This window comes from Fusarium venenatum (assembly GCF_020744135.1).
Source record: "Fusarium venenatum strain MPI-CAGE-CH-0201 chromosome Unknown EDB82scaffold_3, whole genome shotgun sequence".
NCBI classification, from domain to species: domain Eukaryota; kingdom Fungi; phylum Ascomycota; class Sordariomycetes; order Hypocreales; family Nectriaceae; genus Fusarium; species Fusarium venenatum.
Window position 1 is genome coordinate 4,225,777 of NW_027072131.1, and position 16,006 is coordinate 4,241,782.

The 16,006-nt window shown below is 47.2% G+C and overlaps 7 protein-coding genes across 7 annotated transcripts; 3 read left to right on the top strand and 4 right to left on the bottom strand.

Moving 5' to 3' along the window:
- Positions 1-173: 173 nt before the first annotated feature.
- EDB82DRAFT_464509 (Cation/H+ exchanger) lies at positions 174-2,236 on the bottom strand (the record flags this gene model as incomplete). The annotated part of the gene is made up of 5 exons (XM_025727732.2): positions 174-1,135; positions 1,196-1,806; positions 1,873-1,979; positions 2,035-2,103; positions 2,188-2,236. 5 exons carry the CDS (start codon positions 2,234-2,236, stop codon positions 283-285), a joined length of 1,689 nt encoding a protein of 562 aa, XP_025582170.1. The 3' UTR covers positions 174-282.
- Positions 2,237-4,260: 2,024 nt separating this feature from the next.
- Positions 4,261-6,225, bottom strand: EDB82DRAFT_448692 (uncharacterized protein). The gene is made up of 2 exons (XM_025727734.2): positions 6,110-6,225; positions 4,261-6,057 (listed from the first exon to the last, which is right to left on the bottom strand). The coding sequence occupies exons 1-2, from the start codon at positions 6,144-6,146 to the stop codon at positions 4,379-4,381; spliced, it is 1,716 nt and encodes a 571-aa protein (XP_025582171.2). The 5' UTR covers positions 6,147-6,225; the 3' UTR covers positions 4,261-4,378.
- Positions 6,226-6,642: 417 nt separating this feature from the next.
- On the top strand, positions 6,643-8,399 carry EDB82DRAFT_246492 (uncharacterized protein). The gene is made up of 4 exons (XM_025727735.2): positions 6,643-7,243; positions 7,294-7,715; positions 7,771-7,940; positions 7,995-8,399. The coding sequence occupies exons 1-4, from the start codon at positions 6,919-6,921 to the stop codon at positions 8,290-8,292; spliced, it is 1,215 nt and encodes a 404-aa protein (XP_025582172.1). The 5' UTR covers positions 6,643-6,918; the 3' UTR covers positions 8,293-8,399.
- A 709-nt stretch (positions 8,400-9,108) lies between these two features.
- On the top strand, positions 9,109-11,577 carry EDB82DRAFT_448697 (uncharacterized protein). Its single transcript, XM_025727736.2, has 2 exons — positions 9,109-10,510; positions 10,558-11,577. The coding sequence occupies exons 1-2, from the start codon at positions 9,191-9,193 to the stop codon at positions 11,461-11,463; spliced, it is 2,226 nt and encodes a 741-aa protein (XP_025582173.2). The 5' UTR covers positions 9,109-9,190; the 3' UTR covers positions 11,464-11,577.
- A 56-nt stretch (positions 11,578-11,633) lies between these two features.
- Positions 11,634-13,695, bottom strand: EDB82DRAFT_507052 (glycosyl hydrolase). The gene has a single exon (XM_025727737.2). It carries the CDS (start codon positions 13,394-13,396, stop codon positions 11,705-11,707), a length of 1,692 nt encoding a protein of 563 aa, XP_025582174.1. The 5' UTR covers positions 13,397-13,695; the 3' UTR covers positions 11,634-11,704.
- A 31-nt stretch (positions 13,696-13,726) lies between these two features.
- Positions 13,727-14,839, bottom strand: EDB82DRAFT_464523 (uncharacterized protein). The gene is made up of 2 exons (XM_025727738.2): positions 14,350-14,839; positions 13,727-14,298 (listed from the first exon to the last, which is right to left on the bottom strand). Exons 1-2 carry the CDS (start codon positions 14,722-14,724, stop codon positions 13,843-13,845), a joined length of 831 nt encoding a protein of 276 aa, XP_025582175.1. The 5' UTR covers positions 14,725-14,839; the 3' UTR covers positions 13,727-13,842.
- A 287-nt stretch (positions 14,840-15,126) lies between these two features.
- EDB82DRAFT_477810 (dienelactone hydrolase) lies at positions 15,127-15,993 on the top strand (the record flags this gene model as incomplete). Its single annotated transcript, XM_025727739.1, has 3 exons — positions 15,127-15,176; positions 15,239-15,617; positions 15,673-15,993. 3 exons carry the CDS (start codon positions 15,127-15,129, stop codon positions 15,991-15,993), a joined length of 750 nt encoding a protein of 249 aa, XP_025582176.1.
- Positions 15,994-16,006: the final 13 nt, after the last annotated feature.

The following is a 16,006-nucleotide window of genomic DNA, read 5'->3' on the forward strand; positions in this document are numbered from 1 at the left end:
TCTACCTGTTGTTTCGCATCATGGAGTTGGACTTGCGGAACCCTGAATGGGTAAAGCACCCGGTATAGCATCTTGCCTTGTCACTTGGGATCCACAGTGTGTAAAGTTGGAGATGCACCCAGGACTTCCGTAGAACCTTGGCATGTTGATTTGATCGGATAATAATTGTGGGATAACTAGCATCATGGCATCAACCAACCTTGTCCAAGAGAGAGCCAAGCAAGTGATTCCCTGCTTCTTGTTGTATTGACTACAAGGCCCACCTCTATTCTTTTCTATCCATTAGACCTTGTCAGCCCAAGTCAATCTACTCTTCTTTTTCTCGATGTCAGCCTCATTGATAGACTGTTCATCATCCGACCAATAGTGCAGCTCCTTCTGAACGGGTAACTGAGGGGCTTCAGAGCCCACCTGACGACTGAAGCGGTTAAATGCGATAAATGTATCGTTATCGCCAGCAATCGCATTGTTGGGTGTAGCAACACGAATTGAGGCACGATGGACTTCGACTGCATCTTCTTTAATCATCTCCTTACCGGTGAAGTGATAGATCAGATTGAGAGCAGGAATGGAAAGGCCGTGAATGACGATGGAGAAAAGTACGAGCCAGTAAACAGTAGGTGCCATGGCGCGAACCAGATTGGTCTCTTCTTCATCACCCTCGCCGTCTTGTGGGAACAATTGGAGTGCGTGCTCAACATAAAAGACAGCTCCAGCACCAATAGGGCCAAAGTACCCCATGAAGAGAGCCTCTTTCCAGTTTTTGCAGACATTAGGCATGGCATTGTAATAGGTAAGAATGGCTGGTAGGCGACGGAAGACAAGAACAAGGAACCCGAGACCAAAGAGGCGAGGAAGAGTGATGCCAGTTCCAGTGGGGTCATGAAAGCTCTGCCAAGGCAAGATAGCACCGATGTACATGAAACCACTAAAGTTGAGGAGAATTGCTATGCAGGCGTTGACTTGATCATGGCGGGTTTCGGTTTCGCGAAGGTAGTTGCCGTCCCAGTTGAGCGCACAACCAGCGACGAAACAGGCGAGAAGGTCGTCAGTTCCGATGGCTCCGCAGCTGCCGACAATGAAGAGACCGAGGGTCGTGGGGAACAGGACGTATGACTCGTCGTCAATGTACTTGCTGGAGAAGGATTAGTTTAGTAGACAGATAAACGAGATTTGGTGACACAGGGGTACGTACTGCTTGAGACCAAGCTTGATTACTTTGCATGCCCCATATCCAACAATGAATCCATAGGCAATGGACAAAGCGAAGACATATAGCCAAGTCTCGACAAACCAGGTCTCAAGGGCATGAGAAACACCGCCACCAAGACGACCAACCTCATCGCTACGTGCCATCAGTGCATGGGTTGCAGCATGGACTGCCTCAGCAGTAGAATTAGCAGCCGCTGTACTGACACCAGCACCAGCGCCGGATACATCGGCATGTCGAATCAGGTACGTAGCGAGCATGAGGAAGAGGAAACCAAAGCCTTCGTTTGCACCAGCCTCCGCCGAGATCATCTCTCTTAGAGGACGAGGAACAAATTTATCGGCAAAAGGACTTTTGGCTATTTCCTGAGAAAGGATTGGATCGATGGAGGTGACGCACGAGGCAATAACGAGGGCAGCTAGGAATGTGATATTGGGGATGGTGAACATGATACAGGCTGACGTGCAGAGCCACATGACGGTCATAACGGGCAAAAGACACAGTGCCATCTCCTTCCATCTCTTGATGCAGTACTTTTCCGGGAGTTGATAGCCTGCAATGACAAGCTGGACACCAATCATGACACGAGTGACGCCCTGTGTGATGCCGGGTTAGTACGTACATGACTGATGTCAGGTCTCATTTAATGACTGAGTACATACCAGAGTGATGGCACTTGTCTGGCCTGGTTCTGCCGAACCCCATTTCTCACTTTCTATGAATTGGGCAGCTATAGGGCCCAAGGCAACTCCAAATGCGACAGCAGGTACTGGATGATGTTAGACGGGCGTCAAGATAACACGATGAAGGTCGGGTGTACTAACAAGCTTCGCCGAGATACCAAGCCTGCTTGATTTTGACGGAGATGATAGCGTAGAAAAGAATAAAAGTGCCTAGATGGATTTATGTAAGCCAAGAGTGCATACCAAGGAGATAATGGCTGGGCGTCAGGTAGGAGCGTTATCGTGGACACGTACCAAGCACGCCGAGCACAATGTTCAGCTCGCTGAGACTCAGGACAGGCATTTTGGCGACGGAATATTTGGCAATTTAGATTAGACAAAAGAAACGGGGAAAGACAAAAAAAGACAGGTAAAATTAAAACAAATAACAGAGGTCCAGCCTACAAAGAGAAAAGAACAGAATAGAGTAGAGGAGAGGACGAGTTTGGAAAAGGATGCTGGGCCAAGCCTCTTTTCTATGGGATCTTGGACATTCTTTTTTTAAACAAGAGTGCCATTATAGTGGACTCGAATCGCAAACAAGATTAGTGTTATTGCCAAGATGTCAAGGCAAATCAAGAATCCCGGATTCTGAAACGATTCAAACAACAAACAGTGGCTAAATTAAGATACGTAAACAGAATTATGATCGATATGTCCTCGTAAGAAGAAGAAAATGAGAGAGGAAGAGTAAGCCAAGAACAATAAGCCCAAAACGCCGAGCACTGCGCCAACGATTCAACAAATGTATCAAGGGTTTGTCGAGAACTTACAAATACAGATACGAATGCTGGTTGAAACCCTTGGCAGGATATGTATTCGAGTTATCACAGTTTACTACTGTCTTGGCGTATGAGATGGCCTTGGCGATCGGCATTTCCCAACTTTTGTGACTATTACAGTCAACCCAAGAGATAGTAAACTAAGTAGGAAATCAACACAAAGGCAAGTGATCATGGAGAGATGTTGGAACTAGGAAGGACTATGTTACTCAAACATAAGATATAGTGAGTGTGAAGACGCATTGTCGATGTCAGGGCAGAGCTGTCGGTTTAAGCTTAAAAAGAAGAATGCCAAGCATATACCTTGCTTCATAGGGTTAACTCGCCGCACGATGTTACAATCGAGTTTTTATTTTATTTTACAGTAGATAAGATAGAACAAGACAAGAAGCAGTTTGCAATCAACTCAGCTCCTGCTTATAGGATTCCAAATCAAGGTGGCTGTTCGGTGCTGCGCTCTTTGCTTGGACATCTTTTTCCATCATTCCGACAATCGTAGAAGAACCAACGGGGTACTCGGCCCAAGTATCACAGCGTAGCATTTATCGAATTACCTATTATACTATACTCTCTCGAACAGGCAGGTAAGGGGTAGATCCATTAACATGTCTCACTGTGGCAGTGTCTGTGCTAGCGAATAATGTTTACAATTATGATCATCCTCATCATGCTCACACGCAACTCATGTGGATTTCAAGATCAAAGCGACCGCTATTTTATGCGTTGTGATCCGGACTACCCGGCCCGGGGCTGATTGTGGGGGTGAAACGTGCTGTGTCGATGCAAAACAGACCATGTGTGATCGGCGCTCTCGACTTGGAAAATTCACGAATCGAACCAATCGATATAATGCCGCTATGATAACGTACACGTCGTATCTATAGAGGCTCTGTTGTCATCATAGACCCGCGTTGGGGGCTGCAACCGCCTATCGGTACAGATCTGGGATCATGGGGTATTACAGAAGGACCTGGTCCTCAGATAAGGCACCTCTGATAATGCTGAATTATTTCTCATAATTGTTTCATGTCGTCTCTGATGGAGTAGCCATCAAGGTTGATTCTTCATGTTGAAGCTCCACTAACTCGCCCCAGATACACTCCAAAACAGAAGTCTCTAGAGGGACACGACACATGCCGAGCCTTCTTCTCTACAATTGAGTTCTCTCATACCCTATCTGGTTTACTTTTGCTTTCGTTTATCTGCTATAAAAGGTTTTGTGAAAGAGTTATATATAGATATGTGCAGAGCTCTAACAGACTTGGCTCTGACAAGGTGGATAGCAGGCTGGGGCCGGGACTTGGGTAACCCGGCTTATCTTGGCAAGTGACATATTGTCGCATTATTGTAAATTGATTCCATGCGGCTGGAAATGCGGTGTTATTGCGGAGTAAAGGGCGGAGTAACGTACAGCTAGAAGCTGTAAATAGTAGTACGTCCATTAATCCCATCAAACACCATGTATCAATAATAGCCAACGCGGATGCGTATATGCAGATCACTTTACAGATTCACCATGTCACAGGCTTGAGATTGCCTAATTAATGATTCTTAAAAATTGGTATTATACATACAGGTGATCGGTCAAGGGATAGCGAAACAAAACTACAGATAAGTTTAAACCCACAAACATCCACCCATCGCTTGCCTCTTATCACATAACTCTAAACCTTCTTCTTCATCGCCACCTCTTGTACTTCTACTCCCTGGATCTTACCCCAGCTCTCCTCCTTCTCCATAAACTCCTCAACCAGGCCTTTAAAGTCAGCCGGCAAATAAGGCGACGTGAGTTCCGCGTAACGGCTTCCCTTGCGGTGGGTGTTGAGTCCGAGATCCTTCATCAACATGTTACAGTAGGGCAAGCCTTCAAACACCATATCTGGCAGATCAGCACCGTAGCCACATGGAAAGCGCCACTTTCCCCATTGTGTGTGCAGCATGATTTCATCTGTAATCACCTTATCGGAGGAGGGGATAGATCGGATCTTTCCTGCCAGGAAGGCAGCAATCCAGTGGCCCTGAATAGTGGCACATGTCGCAGTGCTGACGGTTGATATCATGCCTGAAAAGGCGAGGTCGCGAGTCTTCACCATCTGTGAAGGAACCATGAAGCGGTAGTATCGAAGAGGGTTGGCTTCCTTGGCCTTGACGTTGAGTTCAGGTTGTGACTTCAGACTGGGATACAACGACAGAACTTGTGCATCGGCTGCTTTGCTGAGTGCACGCTTCTTGTCTGGAGAGTAGGGAAGACCGAGCTCGTCTTCTGCGAACTTGATAGTCGATTCCTTCTTCCAGCCTGTTGAGCAAATGATAGCATCTGTTTCAATGACCTTGCCGGAACTAAGGATTGCTCGTTTGGGTTCGAGCCGCTCGATATCGTCAATGTGCACCCTGATCTTACCCTGCTTGACAAGATCGAACAGAGGTGTGTCGTAGTTCAAGATACTCAATCCACTGCCGATCCAATAAGCAGAGTGCCAAGGCTTCAACTTTTGTAGCTCGGGATGTGAATCGTAGCCATTGGCAGAAATAACATCGCCACTAAGAGCCTTCCAGAACCCATTAACGATAAGTCTTCCCAAGGCAGTGCCGTGAAGGAGCTCTCTGACGCCAGGGTAACCATCAGCTTCACCCCATGGGCAAGGGCTGAACCATGTCATCCAGCGGATATTCAGAAGTTGGTCCAGACGCTTCTTCAAAGGTGTGACAAAAGGCGGTGCGATCCAGACAGGGCCGTTGCCTGTTGGGCGTACTATCAGGTCGACTTCTGCGCCATCATGGACCAGCGCATATGCAACGTCAAAAGCGGACTTGGCACCACCAACGACGATTGCTTTCTTGACTTTCAGGTTGGGTGCCTCTTTGCAGAATTCCTTTGCGTGAAATAGTGGAGCTTCGAACAATTCTGCATCTTTATAAGAGGGCATGTTTGGTGTCGAAGTCAGACCTGTCGCGAGAACAAGTTTTGCAGTGTTGATGAAACGGTTGCCAGAAGGTGAAGTGACGGTTAAACGCCAGCCCGCGTCTCCATTTCGTTCCACAAGATCAACAGCAGTATGGAACTGTACCTTGTCGTAGATGTCGAAATGCCTCGCAAAGTCGGTAAGATATCGGTGGAGTATTGCGCCAGGGATGTGAGTGTTGGGCCCGACGCCATATGTCTCGACGTTCATTGGAAAGTCGGGGTATTCGTATGTTCCTTTCATGTTGTTTGACTTGAGGCCTGGGTACAGTCTGTTCTTGGACCATGTGCCACCGCATGACTCAGCCGATTCGAGGATGGCGAGAGAAGCGGAGGGTAGGATTTGATGGATGGCTTTTGCAGCGGCGAGGCCAAACCATCCTGGACGACATTAGTTTTGGGGTATGAAAGATAGGGTTTAGTGAGGACGTACCAGCGCCTACCACTACTATATCGTATGATTCGGTCATGGTGATAAGTTTGAGGATGATGAATGGGAATATTCAAGATCGTGTATCCTCTGTTGTGATGAAAAGATAGTTTATGATGTCGTGTATTGAGAGGCGAATCAGGGCTCTATATCTGTCTCGTGTCACAACCCATGCGGATATCCCCAAACACAGCTGTTTCGCCCATTGCCGAATGGCACCCCAGGACATGCCTACCCTGAGAGGTTGAGTATCACGCATGAATCCTAGTTCGGAAGCTTCAAATGCCACGCGATAACAAACAAATTCCAATCTAATACCGATAAGACTAGCTGTTACCCCGGGTTTTGAGGTTCCGTAGTAATGATGATCTCCATTCCGACCCCACGTTCTAGTGTAATTGATCACCTATCTCGAATAACGGAACGCTAGAGATAACGGGATGTAGAAGTCACAGGCAATTTGAGGTTCCGGGCCAGGCTGAATTGATTGTCTAGTGGAACTCTCATTGTTTCTCGGTCCAATTAGCGCTTGATTAACATGGTTGTGCAGGGTACGGCCTTTCCGAACGGAAGTCCCGAAGGCACGGAATCCACAGTTTGTCTCCTTCAACCAAAGCCAGCTACGAGAGATAGTGCCCTTCACTAAAGTTACAACTGGCGGATAAAGAAGATACCCCAAGTCCTCAGCTCGGGTAACCAACTTTGGAGAAGGCTTGTGCATGGATAGCTTTGTCTATATATCCCACAACAAGATACCATCTACACACTGATTCCCCATCATTGACCAACCAAACAACACGCCAAACATCATCATGTATGCAGATATCTCCAAGCCTCCCGGTCCTCTTCCCCAAGCCAAGCCTCAAACGGTAACTGAAGGCATTACACTTTTGTCTCCCTTGTCGAGGCTCGGACAGGGTCCCGGCCTTGTAATTCTCCATCCTGACTCAGACAAACACTTGGAAATTATTGATGGCGTTCCTTCGGCGCTGATCAAATGGGCTGAAGAAGGGTATGCTGTTGTTGAAGTACAGACGAAGGCTTTAAAAGGTGATGCTGGCGAGGTTTTGAAGAAGGCAGTGCAAGCGTTGAGAAGTTGTGACGGGTTCGTGAATGACAGCAAGATTGGACTCATTGGTAAGTTTCCCTTTTCTATTAGCATGTGAATCTATCTAATAATGTGGTAGCATGTGATCCACAACTGTGGAACAAACTTGCTCCTGTTATTACCGACAACGATATAGCAGGCGCTATAATTTACGCCAATCCAGGTGACTTGTCAACGCTACAAGATGCCGCGGTCCCTACACTTAAGCATATTGCATCACGCACCGAGAAGCTCCAGCGAAATGGTGCATCATCAACATATTCCTATCCGTCGGCTAAGTCTCACTTGGTAGCGGTCCCCTTCACCGAAGACTTTGACTACTCGACGGAGTCCGTCTCGCATACAAGGAATTTGACCTTTCTTAAGCCGTTGACGAACGGCCCATATTTTGATCTCGAAGCTATATGGGATGAGCATACATATTATGAGTTTGCAGATCGGTCGGTTGAACATACCATGAGTACAATGGTTGATCAACCTTATGTTAATCACGTTCCCACTGTGAGTAGTTCTGTATATGGGTATACTGGCGAGATGAGTGCTGACTGGGCAATAGCTAACGGGCGGAGTTGGTCGCACGTCGTTGTCAAACTTTTATCGAGATAACTTCATCTTCCAGAATCCCGATGACACAGAGCTTGAACTGATCAGTCGCACTGTCGGTATTGACCGAGTTATTGATGAGTTTCTTTATAAGTTCACACATAGCAAGCCTATTGACTGGCTGTATGCTTCTCCCTCCCCGTCTAACAATTGAGTCACATCACTAATATGTCAAAGTCTTCCAGGCGTTCCACCAACCTCCAAGAAAGTGGAAGTTCCTTTCACAGCAGTGGTCAATATTCGCGGCGACCGATTATACCATGAACATATCGCATGGGATCAAGGAACTGTTCTGGCCCAAATCGGTTTGATGCCACAATATTTACCATTTCCTTACCCTGTTGACGGACAGAAGGAGGGTGCCAAGTACGAATATCGCGTTCCAGTGACGGGCATTGATACAGCGTTGAAAATGAGGGATCGGAACTCTGTGGCCTCAAACGAGATGTTTGGGTACAAAGTTAGGGAGGTCTAAATGTGGGATAGGTAGTATCTTGTATAGTATCTTTTGTAACAACACCTTGCATATTTTTTCGATTGACGGAGTGCAATACCTACTACAAATCAACTCGAGATACCAAGACTATTCCTATGTACGTGATAGTTACCCTTATTTTTCAAAATGTAGGGGACAGCATCTCGCGTATCTCTCTGATGTAATTGGCGATAAAAAATTTGTGGGAAAGATTGCAGCTTGTAGCTCCACAGTCATTTGCATTCTATCATTAGAATGTGGTTCGGATCAAAAACGATAGAGGTACAAGTCCGACGAATCGGCTATGGGTCCGCTGTTTTAAGTACCCAAAAGATACATACAGTCTTAATACGACTATGATGTAGTCTCTATAAGTGTTGTCAAGGGCTGTAGGTAAACTCGCACGGCAATTGATGTCTCGCTAAGGCGCATTTGCAGGTAGGCAGCCCTGTAGTCAACTCAACTTTGACCATATACACACAATAATTTACCTTATTTCCTATCATCAACGCGGTCCTTCATCCGAAACCGGGCCGCCTCTATCAAGACCCTTCAAAACATTTCCTCTCTAATTGGCCACTTGTCCCAAGATCACCTCCCAGATTCTTACTAGTCTCGGGGCGTATGAATCGCAAAGTCTATTTCCTAGTTGCAAAGAGATAACAAGTAACGTATCCCTGCTACCCCGGTGACATTCTCGGTTTAGTTTACCCCGCATGGGTCCCAAGATCAAAGCCACCGCTCAAAGGAGAAAGGAGGGATAATAAATAATTGTAACACCGCGTATCAATTCTGTTTGTCAACTTCTTCCTTTGACTTGTCCACCTTCACGACGCGGTGACCCTTCATCCTCGAAGTTACACCCGGGTAACCGAATTGTACATACAAATGCGGCAGAATGTCTCAGGCTAGAGGCGTCAAAAAGTCCAGCAACCCAGAACCCGGCAAACGCCGGACTCCTTATGCTCTCCGCGCATGCGAAGCCTGTCGTCGTCGCAAAGGCAAATGCGATGGACGTCAACCGTGTCGCCATTGCGCAAGCCGTCACCAGAATTGCAGCTACAACAGCAGTTTAGAAAATAATGAAGATTGGCAATCAACAGCACCAACTTTGGTTGCACCAAACATCGCTGCACCCGATCAACATCCTCCATCGAATCAATCAGGGCCACGTCAGACAGATCAGAACGCAATTGTGGATATGCTATCGAGTCTACAGGCGCAATTGAATAGTCTTGCTGCGCAGGTCAACTCTAATCATCACCAAGAGACAAATTTGCCATCACCTGTTACCATTATTGAGAACGCGACAGCTACCATCAATCGAATTGACGCCGAGAACGCAAACTCCAACTATAACGATGATTCAGTAGAATCGCCCAGATCTTCAAAAACAGTTACTTCTCAAAACTTTTACGGCCCAACATGTCCGGACTACGCACTCAACGTCGGTCAACTAAAGCTACGCCATAGTCTTCATCAGCGCCAAGTCCAACTAGCGAGCATTCACGAAGACGGCGATCCAGATGAAGACGAACCCGAAATACAGGATGGCCAATTTTCCATGTCACCACATACCATCGACAAAGGCGATCCAGCTATGCTTCTCACATTCCGCTCTGTCATCGGCCTACAAGAAGCTATACAACTTTTATACGTTTACCAAGAGGTCGTCGGAGAGCTTCATCCTGTTGTCGATATTGATGGGCTTGTGATGCAGACTAGATCGTGGTACGCCGATGCGGGAGCCGGTGTATGGGATGTCGTGGCTGCGAGCACAGGAGCGGAAGCGTATGAGTTACTCTTGATCATGAACCTCTGTCTTGCTATCGCGTTACGAGCGGATTCGAAGTTGGGGAGTATGAACACAGAGAGTTTGCTCAGAGACAGTTTTCAAGATGCTGTCAACGCAAAGCTTGCGGCGCCCGCGAATAGCATCAAACATGCTACCATCATATTTCTCAAGGGCTGGTATGACTTTTTCCAGGATATGCCTCGTTCGGCTTGGCGTATGTGTGGTATTGCAGGGCGGATGCTAATGGAGCTTGGACTTCATAATGCTGCGGTCTTCAAACATACATTAAAGTCAGAAGCTCAACGTACAGAAGCTTGTACTTTGGTTAGCAGTATTGTTATTCTCGATCGACAGTGGAGTTATGCGACTGGGCTACCGATACAATTCCACGAAACGAGCTTCAGCTCAATCTCGACCTCATCAGTTAGTGCATCAGCTGCATTTCGTGTCACGTTTACTTACACACCTAGGTCAAACATCCATACCTGAAAGCTATGCTTTCATTCATCCTCATTAGTGACCGCTTCAGTGAACCAATTTCCAGCGCAGCAATAGGCGAAGGTTACAATGATGAAAGCTCGTTTGAACTGATGACCTTTCAGATTGAGCAATGGCGCAAGAAAGCTGTCGGTGAATACTCAATAGCGCAATGCCACACATGGCAAACAGATCCGTCTACAAGACCACCAACATGGGCCATACTGCTGAATCTCCGCGCCGAATCGGTCCGAAGCCAACTCCTCAAACCGTTCTTCTTTTCGGAATCGGATATCGAAAGCACGAAGAAGCATGTCAGAGCAGCCACAGAACGAGTTTACGATATCATCAATGTCTTATACACGCTTGATCTTACGACAGACATTTATAGGAAACAACACCCATGTTATCAACATATTCTCGCTTGTACATCTGGACTTGCATTTCTCCTCATGGCGTTTATCAAGCAAAACAGAAGCACCATGCTTCCAAGTCTGACACCAGACCTGGTAGAATCTCTGGGCGGGAGCTTCAGCATGGCAGTTAGTCTCACAACGAAATACACCAATCGCTCGCGGTCAGCGCGCAGACTAGCAAAACGACTTGTCGAAATGCGGCGCAACCTTCTCAGTCTGGGCATTCTGAATGCTGCGAGTCCTGGAAGTCACGAGGAACTGGACGGCGTCACGGAGTCAGTAAGACGAGCGAGTCTTGCGCAGACTGGATTTGAGGGTGGCTATACTGAGTATTCGCCGCCTTTCAATACTAATGCTGTGTTCGGAAGCGGAATCGAAATGTCAGGGGTGGATACAGATATGCAGATTGGGTGGGACGATCCGATGAGATTACAGTGGCCGCTGGGAGACGTGAATCATATGTTTTCAGAAAGCATATTCTAGTAGGAAGTGGACATGATAGCTTGAGATAATACAGTATAAAGCACTAGCTGCTGGTTGACGGTGTGTGCGTTCAATAAATAATAGCGAGGCGTAATACATTTATTTCTGAAGACATTTACGAGTGTGCTCCTTGATGCATAAGACTGTAAAAGTGTACGTAATCTTTAGGCTGAACACGAAGTAATGTAGTATTGACTGCCTTGGCCGTAGTGAACTATCCTGTCAAATTTTGAGGAATGATCTAAGCCTTAACAAAAACTCCATGATCAATCTCCTGGGCTTTCCCTTCATACTTCCACTGCTGCACATACGCCTCTCCTCCCTTGGGACACTCAAGTCCCTTGCCTTGACCGTTGCAAGTCGCGTAAGCACCCAACAAGCTTCCCACAAATTGGCCTGCGCCGAAACTAACAAGCCTCGCTTCGGCAGTTGCAACATTGACCTTTTTGCCGCCATGCTCCGCTCCAAGGTTGTAGTGAGTTGCATTGGCGGTTTCGATGAAAAGCCGAATTGATCCGTGCTCCCATCCCTTGGGAACAGGGACTGTCTTAGGAGCGGGCGCTTGTGGGCCAGTGGCGCGGAAACGAAGCGACAGTTCGGACTTCTTGTTACGGATTATGCCGAGATCGATGTGGTCAACTTGTGTGCGGAAGACGGTGATGCCCGCTTCCTGATCCTCCTTCTGGGGCTTGAAGTCAACATCGATGCTGAACTTGAACAGGGTGTGTGTTTGACGGCGACTGATAAAGGCCATTCCACGCTGACCGGACAATTCGATCTCGTTGCCTCCGATAACGCCGGTGACATTGTTCCTGCTGGGGATAATTCGCATGCCCTTTGGTGAGAGACTGAAAGTACCTTCTCTGGGTACGCGATGGTGAACGAAGTGTGGAGGCATTGCCTTGGTCTTCTTCAAGTCGTAGTTATCGGGATCACCGTTGAATGGTCCATTTCCAGGAACATTTCGGGTTGGTTTTGGGAGAAGGTTTCCTGGCATGCGGCCTCGCACAGGCTGGAGGACAGGCCATTCACCCTTATTCCAAGTCGCGTTGAAAAGAACAGCTTCGCGACCCATGGGGGAAACACCCTGTTGTGTGATCCTGGTAGCCAAGCAAAGGCCCCACCAGTTTCCCTTCGTATCCTGGAACAAGTCACCATGCCCGACAGTCTGAAAGTACTCGTCTGTTCCTCGGTTTGTCAGGATGGGGTTGTTCTTGTAGGCCTCATATGGGCCGGTGATCTTTTTCGCGCGTGCGATTGTGATAGCGTGGTCTTCTGCTGTTCCGCCTTCGGCGATCATGAGATAGTAGTATCCATCTCGCTTGTAAATATGTGGTCCTTCAGGCCAGACACCGCCCGTGCCATTCCAGATGTTCAACTCGGGAGTTAGTGCTCCAGTTTCGAGATCGAGTTCTTGAAGTGTAATTCCATGTGTCGCTGAGTAAACTTTTCCATCATCATCCCAAAACAGATCGGGATCGATATGGGTGGGCTTGAAGGTGACAGGATCACTCCAGCTCGCCTCGTTCCAAGGGTCTTTGGTCTTGAAAATGACACCAATGATATCTCCAACTCCGAGGTACTCGCAAATGACGTAGTATTCGCCCTTGTGGTATCGAATTGTTGGTGCGTACATACCCTGTTGTTGTCCCTCTGTCTTCCAGCTCACACCGGGAAGTTGTTTCTCACGGTTCCAGACATGGCTGATGAGACGCCAGTTGACCAAGTCTTTAGACGCATAGACGGGAAGACCGGGGAAAGAGATGAAGGTTGACGTGACGCAGAGAAAAATGCCGTCCTTTTGAATGCATGAAGGGTCAGAGTGCCATCCTGGAAGAACTGGATTCGTGAATGTGGATACGTCTTTGCTTGGTTTGTCTGGCAGGGCACTTCCCAGCGCCAGAAGCGGGAAGAGTAGAGACGTGAGGAGCATCTTGACGATTGAACAACAAGCGATGGTCCATACAACGGGTCAAGTTACTTATGGGTCCTACATTTAGCTTATATGTAAACAAGAATTTAGCCACATTGCGGGGAAGAATGTGGTTGAATCGAAAACGGAAGTAAGTCGTTGCAATTGACGGTGCCGATTTGACCGCTAGTAAATTCATCCTTGTTACAGCGTCATAGTTGGATGGTGATCTTGTCGAGAATCATGTTGGTTTGAGGGGTCCTTGCATATAGGACCATGTTGATGCTACTCTATCTAAATAGGCTGATTCAAAACTCAAGATGTCAGTGTAGAGAATTACTCCATGGTGGGATTGAAACATAGGTATTTTAGCCTAATTATATGCGCAGATCTACCCCAGACTAACCCATGTTCCATTTGGCATCACCAAACAAGATTCTGTGTAACAAATAAATTGAATCCCGAATCTAGTTATCGTAACTAATTAAACCATCAATGGTACCCGCATGCAAGCCTCCAGTAATTTGGATATCCGCTGCTGTAGTATGTCTCGCCGCATCACTAAGCAAATAAACAACCGCTCCCGTGAGATCGTTCTGTGTACTCAATCTCTGATTGGGCGGCGACAACCACATTTGTTCACCTTCTCTCTTACTCTTATGCTCGCGCACGTTTCTTGTCATATCCGAATCCACAAACCCAGGGGAAATAGTGTTGACCCTGATCTTCTTTGGCGCAAGTTCCACAGCGAGTGCCTTGGAGAGCATCAGAATACCTCCCTTTGAGGCGTTGTAGGCGGCCATCCGGTAGCCTGGCAGGCCGATGTGGGCCGACTGTGAGGCAAGCAGAACCATACTTCCGGCAGTGCCTTGCTTAATTATTTGACGCGCCGCCTTTTGAACGACGAAGAATGTTCCTCGAACCTGAAATCATTAGTAATTTGTAAGAAATGGGTGTTACTTTGATCAACCAACATTAATATCTTGAATACGCGTAAATTCATCCCAAGTCTGGTCCAAAAAAGGCTTGTCAATCGCGATACCCGCCGCGGGGACAACACCATCAATGGTTCCAAACTCGCTCAGAACCTTGTCAAAAGCGGCATCAATGCTCTCTTCTGATGTGACGTCCGTCTTGATATAGACAGTCTTTGTGGAGAACTTCTCGCTGAGCGTGTTAAACTCAGGAACGGGTTGGTCCTGGATGTCTAGCACTGCTACATTGCCGCCCATTTCGCATATGGCTCGTGTGCAAGCGAACCCAATACCTTGGGCACCACCTGTGACAATATAATTGCGGCCACGGAGCTCAAACATGGGACGAACATCTTGGAGAGGTTCGGGAGACATTGTGGGGGTGTTTGGTATAGAGTAGAGGAAGCAGAGTAGTTGAGTGGATGAACTCTGATTGTTGTTAATTCTTGCTAGTATGAGAAGATAATGAGGATGAATATGATATGAGGTTCTACGTTTATTGTTGTCTGTTTCTTTATCGTGTCTCGAGTCAGTACCGTCGTGTCGGCAAACGGAACTAGACCCACTTTCCGCCGTTCCGATGCCAGCCCGGCAGTTCCGCATCGAGAGTTTGGGCCTCTTGACGCAAATGCCGAAGAAAGGAATGGTATCCGATCATGAAGATTGGTCAATCAGAAGATTATGGTCTGTAAGTCTTATCGGTATTTATGTGAGGCTTCACTACAGTGTGATATCAGGATACCAAAATTGGACAGATTCACTCGACCCACAACAACCATGGCATCTCATCCTCCTGCTGCGTGCTGCACTGTAGCTAGTCTTCACGAGTATGTATATACGCAGAATTCTTTTCGATATCTACCAGAGTGCGCCGTATTGACTTGTGTAGAGGCGAGCCTACAGGTTCGATAATCCAGATTGATAACAAGATCAATGGCTATGTAGCCAATCCTCCTTCTGGCCAACCAAAAAAGGCCATTCTATATCTTCCAGACATTTTTGGAATATGGCAAAACAGTAAACTCATGGCGGATGCCTTTGCTGCTCAGGGTTACCTCTGTCTTGTACTTGACACTTACAATGGTGACCCTGTACCACTGCAGATGCCTGATGGTTTCGATATCATGAAATGGCTTACCGAGGGATCGGACGGGAAGAACCCTCATACTACAGAAGCAACAGACTCAATTGTTGTCGCCGGTATCAAGTACCTCAAAAGTATTGGTGTTGCGAAGATCGCTGCCGTGGGATACTGTATAGGTGCCAAAGTTCGTGTCATCCATTGTGGTAAACCATTCTTCAGTAGGACTAACAACTTTTCAGCATCTCGTTCGCCACTTCAAAAGTGGTATCGACGTGGGATTCATTGCACATCCGTCCTTTGTGGAATCGGAAGAGCTGGCCTCTATCACTGGACCTCTTTCCATCGCGGCCGCCGAGCTAGATGATCTGTTTACTGTGGAAAAACGTCACGAGAGCGAGGGGATCATGTCAAAGTCAAAACAAGACTTTCAGATTAATCTTTTCTCTGGCGTTCACCATGGATTCGCCGTGAAGGGAGACATGAGCGAAGAGAGACAATTGTTCGCGAAGGAGCAAGCTTTTAGTCAAGCGGTGGCTTGGTTCAAGAGATTTATACAGTAGTCGATCATATAGT

Bases quoted from the DNA above. Each gene is read 5' to 3' on its own strand.
- EDB82DRAFT_448697 (XM_025727736.2), top strand. From the start codon at position 9,191: ATGTCTCAGGCTAGAGGCGTCAAAAAGTCCAGCAACCCAGAACCCGGC. The intron at 10,511-10,557 runs GTTAGTGCATCA...TTACACACCTAG, and splicing joins GCTCAATCTCGACCTCATCA to GTCAAACATCCATACCTGAA.
- EDB82DRAFT_448692 (XM_025727734.2), bottom strand. From the start codon at position 6,146: ATGACCGAATCATACGATATAGTAGTGGTAGGCGCTG. The intron at 6,058-6,109 runs GTACGTCCTCAC...AATGTCGTCCAG, and splicing joins TATAGTAGTGGTAGGCGCTG to GATGGTTTGGCCTCGCCGCT.
- EDB82DRAFT_464523 (XM_025727738.2), bottom strand. From the start codon at position 14,724: ATGTCTCCCGAACCTCTCCAAGATGTTCGTCCCATGTTTGAGCTCCGT. The intron at 14,299-14,349 runs GTTGGTTGATCA...TAATGATTTCAG, and splicing joins CGCGTATTCAAGATATTAAT to GTTCGAGGAACATTCTTCGT.
- EDB82DRAFT_507052 (XM_025727737.2), bottom strand. From the start codon at position 13,396: ATGCTCCTCACGTCTCTACTCTTCCCGCTTCTGGCGCTGGGAAGTGCC.
- EDB82DRAFT_246492 (XM_025727735.2), top strand. From the start codon at position 6,919: ATGTATGCAGATATCTCCAAGCCTCCCGGTCCTCTTCCCCAAGCCAAG. The intron at 7,716-7,770 runs GTGAGTAGTTCT...ACTGGGCAATAG, and splicing joins ATGTTAATCACGTTCCCACT to CTAACGGGCGGAGTTGGTCG. The intron at 7,941-7,994 runs GTATGCTTCTCC...AATATGTCAAAG, and splicing joins AGCAAGCCTATTGACTGGCT to TCTTCCAGGCGTTCCACCAA.